This window comes from Lampris incognitus, chromosome 9, assembly GCF_029633865.1.
Source record: "Lampris incognitus isolate fLamInc1 chromosome 9, fLamInc1.hap2, whole genome shotgun sequence".
NCBI lineage: Eukaryota > Metazoa > Chordata > Actinopteri > Lampriformes > Lampridae > Lampris > Lampris incognitus.
The window spans coordinates 7,811,983-7,827,876 of NC_079219.1; the positions used below are offsets into that span (position 1 = coordinate 7,811,983).

General features: G+C 45.7%; 2 protein-coding genes across 4 annotated transcripts; one reads left to right on the forward strand and one right to left on the reverse strand.

Annotated features, from left to right (window-relative positions):
- Positions 1 to 2,651: 2,651 nt before the first annotated feature.
- Positions 2,652 to 4,182, reverse strand: LOC130118434 (platelet-activating factor acetylhydrolase IB subunit alpha1-like). Its single transcript, XM_056286879.1, has 4 exons — positions 3,954 to 4,182; positions 3,657 to 3,773; positions 3,341 to 3,463; positions 2,652 to 2,996 (listed from the first exon to the last, which is right to left on the reverse strand). Exons 1-4 carry the CDS (start codon positions 4,101 to 4,103, stop codon positions 2,736 to 2,738), a joined length of 651 nt encoding a protein of 216 aa, XP_056142854.1. The 5' UTR covers positions 4,104 to 4,182; the 3' UTR covers positions 2,652 to 2,735.
- A 715-nt stretch (positions 4,183 to 4,897) lies between these two features.
- Positions 4,898 to 8,457, forward strand: pafah1b3 (platelet-activating factor acetylhydrolase, isoform Ib, gamma subunit). 3 transcript variants are annotated; one of them, XM_056286158.1, is made up of 6 exons: positions 4,898 to 5,034; positions 5,339 to 5,460; positions 5,721 to 5,810; positions 6,031 to 6,147; positions 6,342 to 6,464; positions 7,037 to 8,457. In XM_056286158.1, exons 2-6 carry the CDS (start codon positions 5,380 to 5,382, stop codon positions 7,295 to 7,297), a joined length of 672 nt encoding a protein of 223 aa, XP_056142133.1. In that variant the 5' UTR covers positions 4,898 to 5,034; positions 5,339 to 5,379; the 3' UTR covers positions 7,298 to 8,457. The 3 variants fall into 3 exon arrangements, with proteins under 3 accessions (XP_056142133.1, XP_056142135.1, XP_056142136.1); XM_056286160.1 differs by having other exon boundaries at positions 5,008 to 5,034; positions 5,342 to 5,460; XM_056286161.1 differs by having other exon boundaries at positions 5,017 to 5,033; positions 5,334 to 5,460.
- The last annotated feature ends 7,437 nt before the right edge of the window (positions 8,458 to 15,894 follow it).

Here is a 15,894-nt window from a genome sequence, read left to right on the forward strand (position 1 = left end):
GGCGTGTTAACGCTTTGTCCGATAATGCGGACGAGTTCATTTTGAGACATTAACGAGGATTGCGTCGTTTAATGTGCACACGGTGCCGTGAGCTAATGACATCGCTTCGCCATCTGTGCTAATTACGCACATGCTACAGCTTAACAAGTCTGCTCCAATACGTTTGTTAACGTGGCAGCGACACGAAAAAATTATGCAAATCAAGATCCCTGCGCTAAACACAAGTCACAAACTAATAGAAAATACGAGAGAGGAGGACAGTGACAAAATAACATAATGCAATGTAACAACTTGGGAGTACAGGAGAAAGGTGTCTTTTGTCGTCTCGTAAACTGTTTTAGGGCAAACAATATCACACTTTTTGGTCATTTGGGTGCACAACCACAAAATGAGGCCAGATCAGGGCAAATAAAAAGATGTCAAATAAACGTATTGAGAACAGGAAAGCGAACAGTTGGATATATCAGTTTCCCTACTTATACAGTGCTGCTTGAAAGTTTGTGAACCCTCCAGACAGGGTCACTGTTTTTGTAAAAAACATTAAAATAAGCTTATTACACATACATCTAAATCCCAATGTGTAAAGCACACCTTCCAAATAATGGACACACACACAAAAAAGATATATTTTCATTATTTAATTCAACAAAGGTGGTTTATTTCACAAAAACTGAAAATTTAATATGTGCAGAAGTATGTGAACCCTTGTATTAGTAGCTTGTGGCTCCTCCTTTTGAGGCCATTACTTCAACCAAACGTCTTCTGTAACCACTAACCAGTCTCTCGCATCTGCTTATGGGGCTTTTTGCCCACTCCTCCTTGCAGAACTCCGCCAGTTGAGAGAGGTTGGAGGGACATCTGGTATGTGCCAACTTCTTCAGGTCTCGCCACAACATTTCAATTGGATTAAGGTCCGGACTTTGACTGGGCCAATCCAGAGTGCGAATCCTCTTTCTCTGAAGCCATTCCTTTGTAGTTTTGCTGGAATGCTTTGGGTCATTGTCTTGTTGCACAATCCATTTTCGTCCCAGCTTCAACTCCCTGACTGATGGCAGGAGATTCTGGTCAAGAATTTGTTGATATGCCGGAGAATTCATGGTTCCTTGGATAATATGGAGTCGTCCAGGTCCAGAAGCAGAAAAGCAGCCCCAGACCTTCACATTTCCACCACCATGCTTCACTGTTGGGAGGAGGTTCTTTTCTTCATATGCAGTGTTGGCTTTTCTCCAAACATGTTGGTTTTGATTGTGACCAAATAATTCTATTTTGGACTCGTCTGTTCAGAGAATGGACTTCCAGAAGGCTTCTGGTTTGTCCAAGTGCTCTCTGGCAAAGTTGAAACGGGCAGCTTTGTTCTTTTTTGAGAGCAGAGGATTCCTTCTAGCAACCCTCCCATGAATGTCATGGCTATTCAATTTCTGTCTGATTGTAGACGCATGCACATTTGTCCCAGATGCTACCAGAGAGGTCTGCAACTCTCTAGAGGTGATGTGTGGGTTGGCCTTTACCTGATTTATTATTTTTCTGGTGCTTCTGGGTGATAGTTTTGATGGGCGTCCACTTCTAGGCAGAGTTGCTGTCATGTTGAAGGCCCTGCATTTGTAAATTATGTGTCTTACAGTGGATGGATGGAGCTGGAATCTTTTGGAGATGGTCTTATAGCCCTCCCCAGACTGATGGGCTGTCACTACCCTCTTCTTCATGTCCTCGGATATCTCCTTTGCTCTCGGCATTGTTGATTTATATGGGACCACAGTGGTTTGGTTGGTTTCCTCTCTCTTTTAATTAGTGCAGGCCAAACCCTTTCCCAAGGATGTCTCCTTTCATTGGTCTGCTTAAATGATTAATTAAGCACCCAAATGTGTTTCACCCGAGTCTGTTACCTGCTTGACTTAACCAATGCAGCTGAGGGTTCACTTACATTTGCACATACCCTAATTCCATGTTTCATGTAGTTTTTGGGCTACTAAAACAAGTCCCACTAAACAAGTAGATGCAACTGATAAACATATATCTGACATTTCATACATAAAAACTGGTGATGATAAAATAAGAAAATCAGGGTAAAACAACAGAAACATCTAAACTGCTCAAGGGGTTCACATACTTTCAAGCAGCACTGTATATAAGTGAGGGCAGTTGTCATAGTTTCTTGGTAACACTTAACAAGAAGGGATTAATGAACATTAGCTAATGAAGTAAGAAGCATTCCAACAGTTAATCAGTACAATAATAAGCGTTAAGTAACTGTTAACAAATGCCTCTTATTATCATTTATTAAGTGTTTACAGGTACCACCAGTAAATGATTTACTGATAGTACCATAAACTATCAGTAAATTAACACCAATAGTAAATTACTAGACACATTAGTTAACTGTTAATTAACTGTCCTTTAATGCTTATTACTGCATTAACTAATGTTTATTAATGTACCCTTATTGTAAATTGTGACCAGTTTCTTTAACCGGACCTATGTACTCTGGCGTACAGTGCAGCACATTTAACTTGCAGTTGCAGCATAAACACAAAAGATGTTATGGTCCCATTGATAGCTGCAGTGGTCATAAACCCTGGCCATGGAGAGGACTTGCACAAACATTTCATGGGCCTTGATAATGTTCATACATTTGATAATGTATGAACACAGTGTAAGGCTCTCCAGAAACAGGGACAGAGACCACTGCAATAGTGTTAGTCTGTGAGCCGCTCAGTCTGCGGGTGGTTGGCTGTCCCTCAGTTCCCAGCTGGCTTCTCTAGCAGAGACTTAAGATGGGCATGTATGGGTTGGCACACATCCTGGTAGGCCTGAGGAGTCAGGTGGAGGTAATCGTACATGTCTCGGTGGGAGATGCTACCGTCAGAGTGGACGAAGCCAGAATCCACGTTGAGGAAAGAGGCATGGGGAAGAGACGACAATGCCTCCTCAACCAGCTGGTTGACCTGGGCATTCCGCTCCCGCAGGCGGTTGGGCAGCTTCCCCCTGGGCAGCAGTCCCTGGGGAATAGATGCACAGACACAGCGACCATCCTAAACTCTGGACATAAGGAGGGTGCGAAATGTGGGGCTGTGTTGTAAGTATTTGAATGCACTTTATGTCGGCACTTGCCTGCGCCGTGCACTGATGACGACCTAATGAGGTCAAGACGTTGTCTAATAAATTCGTTTGCAAGTGAAGAAGACTGTGTGGGAGCTTTTGTTTTATTGTGATTGACTGATCGCCTTCTCTTACACACCTGTCTTCCTACTCAGGTGTGCAAAAAGCGCTCCTGTTTATTATTCCAAAAACAGCATCGAAGTTACTGAAATTTCATGAGAGGACTACAGGAGGGATAACAAACCAGAACAAGGGTGTTGGCATGGGGCAGCTTGTTCTTGATGACTTGGACAATGGCCAGGATTCCTTCACAGATCTGTTCTGCAGTGTGACCATGATTATTAGTGCCTACCCACAGCACTACAACCTGAACAGAACAGAAAGAAAACTGAAGTAAATAAGACGATCCCATTCGTTTATAGTTTCACTTGAGTGCTGTGGGTTTTAAACCTTGCCGTCTTGAACAAACGGGGGTCAGTCGATTATCAAGATGTAACACACTTCAGCAACTTAAGATGATATAGGCCGGGTGATGTTCTCCGATTTTGGCATAAATCTACCTTCGGGCTGATGTTATCTAGCTCCCCATTACTCAGTCTCCATAGCACATGTTGTGTTGCGTCACCACCAATCCCAAAGTTGAGGGCGTGAGGAGGGGAAAACAGCTCCCGCCACACCTGCAGACAAAGCATGCCAACATCGTGCCATCAGTATGTTGCAGCCATGCGTAGTGTCTTCCAGAAATGTCAAGATGTCCGAGGCAATTCACAACGTCTTTGATTCTCCATGAGGAAATAACTATTCAGCCATTGAGCCCCCAAAACATGCGCAGAAATTCTCTGGTTATGCAAACCAACCGTTGCATCAGCCGTCCGGGTGGCTGGTCTCAGACCATCTTGCAGGTGAAGATGCCCGGTGTGGGGGTGCTGGGCCGGCGTGGTGTAACCAGAGGTGTAAAAACCAGGTCTAGAAAGTAAATGTGCAAACCGTGTATTTGCTCCAACCATGTTACTAAACCAGCCGATTTCATGAACTAGTCTCCCCTACCTAGTTGAGGAGCGTTGACTAGAATCTGCTGGTGTGGTGCACGAGTAGGGCAAATACACGGTTTGGACTTTTACTTTCTGGACCTGCTGGTCTGCGGTTGTGAGGCCGGTTGGGTATACTGGCCAACGGCTTATGGTGGAGAGACGAACGCCCAGTTCACGGGCAACAGCTCTGGAGGACATCCCTGCACGCTCCCCCCAAGCTTGCGACACCCGCGGCTTTGCGCTGCGCGATAAAGCTGCGCATTTTAGAGAGGCCCTTTACTGTGCGCAGCCCAAGGCGCACCTGCGCAACAATCACGCCAACGGGTTATTGCTCAAGGCGCGTAACGTTGACGTCACCAGGTGCGCCTTGATTAACAGGAGGCGGGGGGGGGGCGGCGATTGAGCCTGCGCGGGGAATAAACGGCTTCGAACGTGTCACAACCAGATTGAAAAGACAAAGCCGGTAGTCGATACTTTGTATCTTCCCAGTATCGGGTCGTCGCCCAGCCCCCCCCCCAAAAAAGTTACAGTTGTTTCCTGCTTCTAATTAAACGCCGCGTCGCTCGGCAACGCGCGGACGACGACGCGTTTAGTTCCCCGCAGCTTTCACCCGCACGAACGCAGCACGCCGGGCGAGTCCACTCCCGCCTGGCGGGGGGGTGGTGAGCGTTTGTGATCGAGTACACATTTTAACGTTGACAAGCCTACGCGGACGCTTTTGACGTTACGCGGACGTTTCTCGCTTCCCAAGCCGACTGACGCGCCGGACAGCCGCCACCCGTTCCCCAAAACAGCCTCCGAAAGCGCAATACGAACACGTGTCCCCCACCCACGCTGGCCGAGGGTGGATTCGACTGTGGCGAAATTCTACTTCCGGAAACTGAATCGGAGCATCGCGCAAATCAAGGTATTTTCGCGGCGCGTTAACGCTTCGTCCGACGGTGCGGACGCGTTCGTTTCGCGACGGTAGCGAGGGTCGCGTCGTTTGACGTGCACGCGGTGCCGCGAGCTAATGACATCGCCTCGCCGTCTGCGCTAATTACGCGTGACACGCTAGCTCGCGCTGCTGCCGTGCGGCGGTTCCGCGGGTTGTTATGGTCGCCCGTGCTGATTTTAGCATATAAGCAGTTTACCACTGTGCTGTTTTCGAGACCCCCTCCACCCACCCCCACCCTATTTGTTTATTTGTTTGTTTGTTTGTGTACTGACAGCAGATACGCCAACGAGCCTGTTTCCTCAGCACAGACAAGTGATGAGTGCAGGAGACTCCAACCCCGCCGCCACACCCACCCCGTGCGAGGACGCCCAAGGAGATGGACGCTGGATGTCGTTGGTGCGTGTTTGGTAGCGTTGTTCCGGGAAGCCCCGCCGTGTCGCTTGGGCCGCCTCGGTTAAAATGCACGTCACTCAATTGGCTGTGCTGACGTCCCAAGTCGGGCTGTGTTATCTAGGCTCGCTTGGGAGTCGCTGCGTAATGCTGCACGGTGATGCTTGCAGAACAACATGTCCCCCCCCCCCCCCAAAAATGCACCTTAAATTTGGTAATGGAAATGTGTATATCTATATATATTTTAATTATTTTTCTCTCTTTAGCACAACCGCTTCGTGTCTGATAGTAAAGACAAAGAGCCTGATGTCCTATTTGTTGGGGATTCCCTTGTCCAGCTCATGCATCAGTTTGGTGTAGGTAACTCTTAGTTCAGGTTTTGTGTGTGGGTGTGGTTGTGTGAGTGTGGGTGTGGGTGTGCATGTTTGGGGGCTCAATTACGAATGGCTGAATGGTTATTTCCTCATGGAGAATCAAAGACGTTGTGAATTGCTTCGGGCATCTTGACATTTCTGGAAGACACTACGCATGGCTGCAACATACTGATGGCACGATGTTGGCATGCTTTGTCTGCAGGTGTGGCGGGAGCTGTTTTCCCCTCTTCACGCCCTCAACTTTGGGATTGGTGGTGACGCAACACAACATGTACTATGGAGACTGAGTAATGGGGAGCTAGATAACATCAGCCCGAAGGTAGATTTATGCCAAAATCGGAGAACATCACCCGGCCTATATCATCTTAAGTTACTGAAGTGTGTTACATCTTGATAATCGACTGACCCCCGTTTGTTCAAGACGGCAAGGTTTAAAACCCCACAGCACTCAACTGAAACTATAAATGAATGAGATCGTCTTATTTATTTCAGTTTTCTTTCTGTTCTGTTCAGGTTGTAGTGCTGTGGGTAGGCACTAATAATCATGGTCACACTGCAGAACAGATCTGTGAAGGAATCCTGGCCATTGTCCAAGTCATCAAGAACAAGCTGCCCCATGCCAACACCCTTGTTCTGGTTTGTTATCCCTCCTGTAGTCCTCTCATGAAAGTTCAGTAACTTCGATGCTGTTTTTGGAATAATAAACAGTGGCGCTTTTTGCGCACCTGAGTAGGAAGACAGGTGTGTAAGAGAAGGCGATCAGTCAATCACAATAACACAAAAAGGCTCCCACACAGTCTTCTTCACTTGCAAACGAATTTGTTAGACAATGTTTTGACATCATTAGGTCGTCATCAGGCAAACATCTTGTCTTGACCACAAGACAACAAGATGTTTGTCGAAGACGGCGAACAGGAGCCTTTGTTTTTTGTAACAATGAAGTAGTTATCGATGAAAGTCTGGGCACAATGTGCTACGGTAGCAGACAATTTCAACATCTGACTCTGCTGTTTCAAGATTCCAGATGACTCTATTTGTCCCAAGGGAAATTTACATTCATTATAGTGTAGTAACGGACGTACAGTGCACGGCACAGGCAAGTGCCGACATAAAGTGCATTCAAATACTTACAGCACAGCCCCACATTTCGCACCCTCCTTATGTCCAGAGTTTAGGATGGTCACTGTGTCTGTGCATCTATTCCCCAGGGACTGCTGCCCAGGGGGAAGCTGCCCAACCGCCTGCGGGAGCGGAATGCCCAGGTCAACCAGCTGGTTGAGGAGGCATTGTCGTCTCTTCCCCATGCCTCTTTCCTCAACGTGGATTCGGGCTTTGTCCACTCTGACGGTAGCATCTCCCACCAAGACATGTACGATTACCTCCACCTGACTCCTCAGGCCTACCAGGATGTGTGCCAACCCATACATGCCCATCTTAAGTCTCTGCTAGAGAAGCCAGCTGGGAACTGAGGGACAGCCAACCACCCACAGACTGAGCGGCTCACAGACTAACACTATTGCAGTGGTCTCTGTCCCTGTTTCTGGAGAGCCTTACACTGTTAATACATTATCAAGACCTTAAATGATGGCTAAAATCAGCTGGTAAGAATTTTTTAAGAAATGTTTGTGCAAGTCCTCTCCATGGCCAGGGTTTATGACCACTGCAGCTATTAATGGGACCATAACATCTTTTGTGTTTATGCTGCAACTGCAAGTTAAATGTGCTGCACTGTATGCCAGAGTACATAGGTCTGGTTAAAGAAACTGGTCACAATTTACAATAAGGGTACATTAATAAACATTAGTTAATGCAGTAATAAGCATTAACGACAGTTAATTAACAGTTAACTAATGTGTCTAGTAATTTACTATTGGTGTTCATTTACCGATAGTACCTGTAAACACTTAATAAATCATAATAAGAGACATTTGTTAACAGTTACTTAACACTTATTATTGTATTGATTAACTGTTGGAATGCTTCTTACTTCATTAGCTAATGTTCATTAATCCCTTATTGTAAAGTGTTACCAAGAAACTATGACAACTGCCCTCACTTATATATAAGTAGGGAAATTGATATATCCAACTGTTCGCTTTCCTATTCTCAATACATTTATTTGACATCTTTTATTTGCCCTGATCTGGCCTCATTTTGTGGATGTGCACTCAAATGACCAAAAAGTTTGATATTGTTTGCCCTAAAACAGTTGACGAGACGACAAAATGCACCTTTCTTCTGTACTTCCAAATTGTTACATTGCATTATGTTATTTTGTCACTGTCCTCCTATCTCGTATTTTCTATTACAGTTTGTGACTCATGTTTAGGTTAGGGATCTTGATTTGAATTCTTTTGTTTCACTGCCGCGGTAATAAATGTATTGGAGTAGACTTGTTAAGCTGTTGTATGTGTATGGGTGCATATATATGTATGTATATATATATATATGCTTGTGCTTAAGTCTATAAGACCTAATGGCCTATTAGGCACCTTTAAAAGGCTTCACTTCATTGTAAAACTGCTTGTAAATCTCTTGGGATGAGGATTATGTCGCTGAACTTTTAATTTTGCTTCAGGGACGGCTGATTCTGTCATGTCATAATGCATTAAACATGGAAGCAAGATGATCTGGGGCATACCTTATTGCTTGCTGGTGTTAAATCAGATTACTGGGGTACTACCGAGTGACAAGCATTCATTGCCAAAGATGCAGTATATAGTCGGGATCGCTCTGAATGGTCGGTGAACCAACAGTGCACAGGCAAAACCAGTAGAGTTTTTTTTTTTTTTTGCTTTCACAGCCTCAACAGTACGGCGGTAGTTTCCGGGTATTTGCAAGTGCTGACTTAAGCCTTGACAAATAAACACAGATAAATAGTGGTTTCGGTCTGAAACTTGATAGCGAGTTGAACAGGTCTCCCATCGTGCGTACGGCCCCGGCCTCTCCCAGCTTGGTCTCACCACACGTGTAGAGGAACGATCAGATGAGTTGGTGTACGCAGGGTAGTCACACAAGTATCCTTCAGCTGTGACTGACAACAAGGTTGTCAACCTCACCTAATGTGATTTACCATTACACTCAAGAGCCATAATACAGTACGACAAAGGGCAAACTGCTCGTCAAATTTGGTGTTCTGATGAACCCTGCAGGAAAACAGTGCTTTGGTTGGGGCGAGCAATGGGAACGCTCGACTCTCTTTTGTGTTGATGTTAACCGGCGCTGGGGCTTTGTGATCAATAGTTGCACTATGTGCAAGTCAGTGAACAAGTTGCCATTTGAATGCTCACTGTACACGATGCATTTGTAGGTCGGTATCATGTGGGTCCCGAACTCTCATGCCCAGAAGCCATTGCTCAACAGTGTGAGCCGTTGTTTTGGCAAGGAATCACACTTTCCACTGGAGGTTATACACACACACACACACACAAAAAAAAACCAAACCCAGCGGACAGGTGCGGGCGAGGAGAGTTGTGCTTGATAGAACAATGGCAATCACAAAAAGGCCCATTGTTAAGACACTTGAGTCAACAAGCCAAACCTTTGTAAAAGTGCCCCAGCAAAAATGGCCTCATTCCCTCAGTGGGCCTTAGGACATTTTTGTACATTTTTAAGGACGTTTTCTTGGATAACACTGCAGTGGACTCACTGCAACACGGGTCAATTATTGCAGTAATGGCGCTCGTTGGCCAAGGTGTTGCATGCCTTCTCAGAACAAGATTATACAGTGTGCGACATCTTCAATGTAATTTTCACACTACTGTAAATTTATCCTTTTTCGCCGAGGCGTTTCCAAATCAAGGGAAAAAAAAAGAGCCCGGGAGTATCAACACACACACTAATGGTATGTGAGCACATCACATCTAACAACTTGGAAAAAGAGATTTTGCACAGAACTGTTTCTCTCCTGCACCGACTTCTACAAATGTACCTTTATCGTTTGTTTTTTTCTCTCCTTTCATAAATGTTCCTGTTGCAGCCTCTGCCAGCGGAGAGCCACTGGAAACGGAGCGTCGGATCTGCACCACAAGAGCGCGTGACAAGTCTGCGTTTCTGCGGAGGTGTGTGAAACAGTGCACCCATTAAGTCAAGTCACGTCAGTTTTATTTGTATAGCCTAAGATCACACATTTGCCCCGGTTACTCTCTAGGACATTTGGCAAGCGCAAATAGATTCGGTTTGTGTTGCGTAAGTAGCGTAAGTTAAAAATATGAAGGAAAGTAACTAGATATAGACTACTGAAGAGGGGCCGTTGACTGGAGGGCCAGAATCCCCTTCTCAGTTTTGTGGCTTGGCATAGCCGTGTGACTTAGAGAGGACAAGAGAAAGGGTGAATGCAACCCAGAAAGCATCCGGATGTAGGCCACTTCAGGCAACGATGCGGCACTGATGACCTTCTTCTAGCCCTGACAACATGGATGTGAGCCTGAAGTGGCCCACATGTAAAATAGCAAATATGGCCCAAATATGCCAAATCAAATGTGGGCCTTTTGTGGCAAAGATGCGGTGCTCTGGGCAGCATGTGATCTGGATGTGACCCTGAAGTGGCCCCGTGTGGTAAATGGTGAATATGGTCGAAATATCACAAAACAAATATGGGCCACCTTTGGCAAATATGTGGCACATGCAGCATTGCTATGGCTCGGTTCTGGCCCCGATCTGGCAGACAGGAGCGGACCGCCCAAGTGCCATCATTCCACGCGGTATGCGGGCCGGATGAAAGTGTCGGGTGTGGGACGGGTCCGGGCCACAGCGGTTTTGCTATCTGGGAAGCTGCCCTTGTCCTCGCTTGGACAAACGCTGGCCAAGGTGTGGAGAATGTGAGTCGCACACGTTGAAGGTACGAGACCTTCGTGGCACGTACCTCTGCTGAATATGATAACAGCAAATGATGACGATGGATGGATGGGTTACATGTATAGAGCGCTTTATCTTGACACTCAAAGCGCTTCCCATTGAAGGGGGTGACTCACTTCAACCACCACCAATGTGTAGCACCCACCTGGGTGATGCACGGCAGCCATTTTGCACCAGAACGCTCACCACGCATCAGCTTGAGGTGGAGAGGGAGTTATAATAGAGCAAATTACACGGGGGGGGGGGGGTGAATAGGTGGCCAGGTGGAGAGAGCCAAGTTGGAAATTATGCCGGGACACCGGGTGACCCCCTACTCTTTGTGATAAGTGCCGTGGGATCTTTAATGACTACAGTGAGTCAGGACGTTGGTTTAACACCTCACCGGAGGACGGCGTCTCTTCTACAGCAGTGTTCCCATTACTGCACTGTGGGGCATTGGGATTTGATCTTTGTTGTTTTTATTAGGACCACAGGGAAGACTGCCCCCTACTGGCCCACCAACTAACCAACCAAGCAAAATGAGATCCCTGTTCAGTATATCTCAATATACAATACAGTCTTACGTCGATTCAATTTTTGATGAAAAACTATTGTTAAAAACATATTTTCAAACTAGTTAATTATTTTACAAACCTTTACTGGCCCTTCGACTTGTTTCACCTTGTCGGTTTTGTTTGTGCTCTTTTGTGCTACACTAGTGCAGTGTAGCTAGGGTGTTTTGTGCACCATTGCTTGCTGATATATTTTGTTTCTTATTTCTGTTTCTTATTTTATCTTTTATTTCTATTTGTTTCTGTTTTTCTTGTTTCTATTTTCTTGTTATCTTGTATCTTGTTAGTTTTTAGTTTTTTTCTTACTAGAGCGCGTGCGCTGTCAGTATAGTCAGTGTACCGTCTAAGTCTTCTGTTCACTGATGACGTCACCGGCACCACGTCATAACACAGGAAGTGCGCTAGCCAACAGAAAACTTGGTAAAAGCCTAGCGACGTTTTGTTCACGGTATCGATATTCCTCTACATTTCATGCTGCCGGATGCACTGTCGGTATGTTAGTTTTCCTAACACAAGTCTAAGTCACATTTGTTAGTCACATGAGTTTGGCTTGATGTAATAGTCCGTATTTTGTTGTATGAGTTCATATGTGCTGTTATTAGCGAATGCTAACGCTAGCTAGCCGGATGTGATGTCATCAGTTTAGCCAAAATACTCACCTTAGTTGGTCAGTAATGAAGTGTGTGCTAGAAATTGCATAGCAGTAACACGCTTGAAACTCAAATGTCATTCCATAGTCATTTTTGTTGATGTGTTGAACTTTGTATACTTGTGTTGTATCTCTTGTAGTTTTACCCTACTTCCAGTCAACCATTAAACGGAGCGGAACTAAGCACCCTCTTCAGCGTGGTGATTGGAGGAGGAGCTGTCTATCTGCCAGCTTATGCAGGGCGTATAGGGGTGGCAGAATAGTGAAACGACAGCTTCCTAACGGGCTGAGATACAGCAGAGCAGGTCAGTGTCATCACAATAGAACAGTGAAGGAGGCTTACAACAGAACACCAGCTTAACAATCAGGCTTCCACGACATTATGGAAGGACAGAAGTCATGATCCCCAAACCGCTTTATTACTGGGTCTGGCAGGTCAGCAACATCTAAACACTCTCGCGGCCCCTCTGCTAGCTCAGCGGCTGCCATAGCCTTTGCAGAGGCTGAAGAGGCCAAAGCTAAAGTAAAATATGCAGAAAAGGAAATGCAGATTAAAATGCAAAAAGCACACTTGGATGCAGAGAAAGTATGCTTAGATATACAAGCTGATGTCCTAAATGCTGAAAAAACAGCAGCAGCAGCAGTTGCAAAGGCCGGAGCATTGGTAGCAGCCCTTGTGTGCGACAAAGAATCGGAATGTGAGTTGAAAAGTGATGTAGGATTCAGTCTTCATGATTCTGCTCAGCGAACCAATGGCTATGTTCAAGAGCAGACCCGACTAAGGACTGACACTCAGGCAGACCCAGTAATGATATCAGAAGAGCCAAGGCCACCACCAGTGCCATCCCAAATGCATGGCCTAGACACAGACAGTAGCTTTCCCCATAGCAGGCCATCTACAAAGGCCACCTATGATGTTGAAACACATTTCCCTAGAGGACACGCAGCCAGCGTAGAGAGACAAGTTATCTACTCTGATGCAAATGCTTCCAGGCCATCACAAACATTCAGGCTCTAGAGAACAGAGGCACAACGCTTATTTCAGCCATGTCAGGCCACCTGAGAATCATAGTTACTTACCTGCAGATACTCCCCACAATGGTGTGGCGCAGCCTCCAGCCCTAACCCCAGTGCCACAATCTCAGACTTACCCACAGGTCAAGCCACACCCACCTTCACCAAAAACACATGCCCAGTTTCCTGATAGCACCCCACAGGCTCACTATGGAGACAATCAGAATATGTCTGATCTTGTTAGGTTCATGGCACGTAGAAAAGTTATTGCCACAGGCCTACTGCAGTTTGATGATCGCCCAGAAAATTAATAGGGCCTGGAAAGCATCATTCTTGAACACCACAATAGGCCTTGACCCCTCCGTTAAAGAAGAGATGGATCTCCTAGTTAAGTGGTTAGGTGCAGGAGTCAAGAGAACAAGCAAAACGGATAAGAGCCGTACATGTTTATAACCCAGAAAAGGGACTGCAAATGATTTGGCAGCGACTTGATGAATGCTTTGGGGTACATGAGGTTGTTGAGAGTGCATTACTCAAAAGAGTTGACAGCTTCCCAAAGATTTCAAACAAAGACTGGAAGAAACTGAGAGAACTGGGAGACCTGTTGCTGGAGCTTCAAGCAGCAAAATCAGAGGGAGTGCTTTCTGGTCTTGCCTATTTAGATACAGCCTGGGGCATAACCAGCATAGTTCAAAAACTGCCCTTTAATCTACAAGAGAGATGGCTGATGCTAGGCTACATGTCCAAAAAGCAGCATGGGGTCTCCTTTCCTCCATTTTATGTCCTTGTTGATTTCATATCAGATCAAGCAAAGATGCGCAATGACCCTAGTTTCATTCTCCCTCTCCATGCAGACCACACAAAACTAGAACACCCTAGAAACGCGAACAGAACATCTATCTCAGTCCACAAGACAGACATCTCTCTGAATAAAACATCAGACGAAGACATGCAAAAAGCTAACATTGATCCAGCAAAGCTGTGTCCAATTCATAAGAAGCCACACTCTTTACACAAATGCAGAGGGTTCAGGGAAAAGTCTCTGGAAGACGGGAAAGCCTTTCTAAAGCAGAATGGCATTTGCTTTAAATGCATAGCATTAACCACACATCTAACGAGGAATTGCGAAAGGTCTGTAAAGTGTAATGAGTACGGCAGTGAGAGGCATCACTCTGCTCTACACCTAGGGCCTGCACCCAAGTCTATAAACGCCCTCACCCCTACTGAAGATCATGGCGGGGAGAGGAGTGATATTTCCAAAGAAGATGTGTCAGCCAATTGCACTGGAGTCTGTGGAGGTAATCTGAGTGGTAAAACCTGCTCAACGATCTGTTTCGTCAAAGTGTTTCCGACTCAGCAAGATAAGGCAATCAAAGTGTATCCTGTCGTTGATGACCAGAGTAATCGTTCCTTGGTGAGACCAGAATTCTTTGATGTTTGCACGTTGGACAGCCACAGTTCTTTGGCTTTATGGATAAGATACTGGAGCAAGGCCATGCCGAAGTGGCTCCTCCACTCGTGAAGCATGAGGAATGCTGGTATTTACCGCTGTTCAGGGTCTACCACCCAACAAAGCCAGGCCAGATCAGGGTGGTCTTTGATTCAAGCTGTCCGTATGACGGCGTGTCTCTCAATGATGCGCTCCTGACCAATCCCGACCTCAACAACAGCCCCCTTGGAGTGCTCATGCGCTTCAGGAAAGAAGCAGTGGCTATTACTACAGACATACAGCAGATGTTCCGCTGCTTTGTTGTCTGACCACAGGACAGAAACTTCCTGCGATTCTTCTGGTATCAGGATAATGACGAAAGCAAGAATGTCATAGAGTTTAGGATGACAGTTCATATTTTTGGCAACAGGCCCTCTCCTGCTGTTGCGATTTATGGTCTCAAACAAGCGGCAAGAGAGGGTGAGGCAGAGTATGAAGCAGATGCCTGAGAATTTGTGGAAAGAGATTTCTATGTTGACGATGGCTTAAAGTCATTAGCTGCCGCTGCAGCTGCCATCGACCTCCTCAAAAGAACACAAGAAATGCTGGCTTGTTCTAACTTAAGACTGCCAGCTTATGCAGGGCATATAAGGGTGGCAGAATAGCATGACTGTCTGTAATAGAACCCACTTTCCCCTCGGGGATGAATAAAGTATTCTGATTCTGATTAGGTTGGCCTTAATCTGTTTTGTTTTTTTTAAATCTCCTTTAATCAGTGGCATCTGTCCGAAGTAATACTGAAGTGGCCACAATTTGCCTGGGGAGAAAAGCTAGAAAACATGCCACAGGTTTTCTGGATGGAAGAAGGATGTCAAAAATAGAAACTACCCATGTCTTCCCATCTGAATAGACCCAAAATCTCCATTTCAATAGCCACCTTACAGTATCAAACCCATTATTATCAGTGATATTTCATCGATGTATTCATATTGTAATGATTGTGTCGCATTTTCTGCTTGTAGAGCTTCCCCCTTTTTTGTATACCTCGATACAGTCTCAATAAAAAACAGACAGTCACTAACTCATTTTAAGAAACAGGGGGTTTTGAATTTGTGCTTAATATCAGGATGCCCCTTCATATGCATCAATGAGAGGGAGGACAGTGGAATGGTGAGGATGCAAGTAGAGGTGACGAAGGCATATGAGTTTAAATACATGGGGTCAACTGTCCAAAGTAATGGGGAGTGCAGAAGAGAGGCGAAGAAGAGAGTGCAGGCAGGGTGGAGTGGGCGGAGAAGAGCGTCAGAAGTGATTTGCAACAGAAGGGTACCAGCAAGAGTTAGAGGGAAGGTTTACAAGATGGTAGTGAGACCAGCTATGTTATATGGTTTGGAGACAGTGGCACTGACGAAAAGACAGGAAACGGAGCTGGAGGTGGCAGAGTTGAAAATGCTAAGATTTTCATTGAGAGTGATGAAGAAGGACAGGATTAGGAAGGAGTATATTAGAGGGATAGCTCAGGTTGGACGGTTTGGAGACAAAGCAAGAGAGGCAAGATTGAGATGG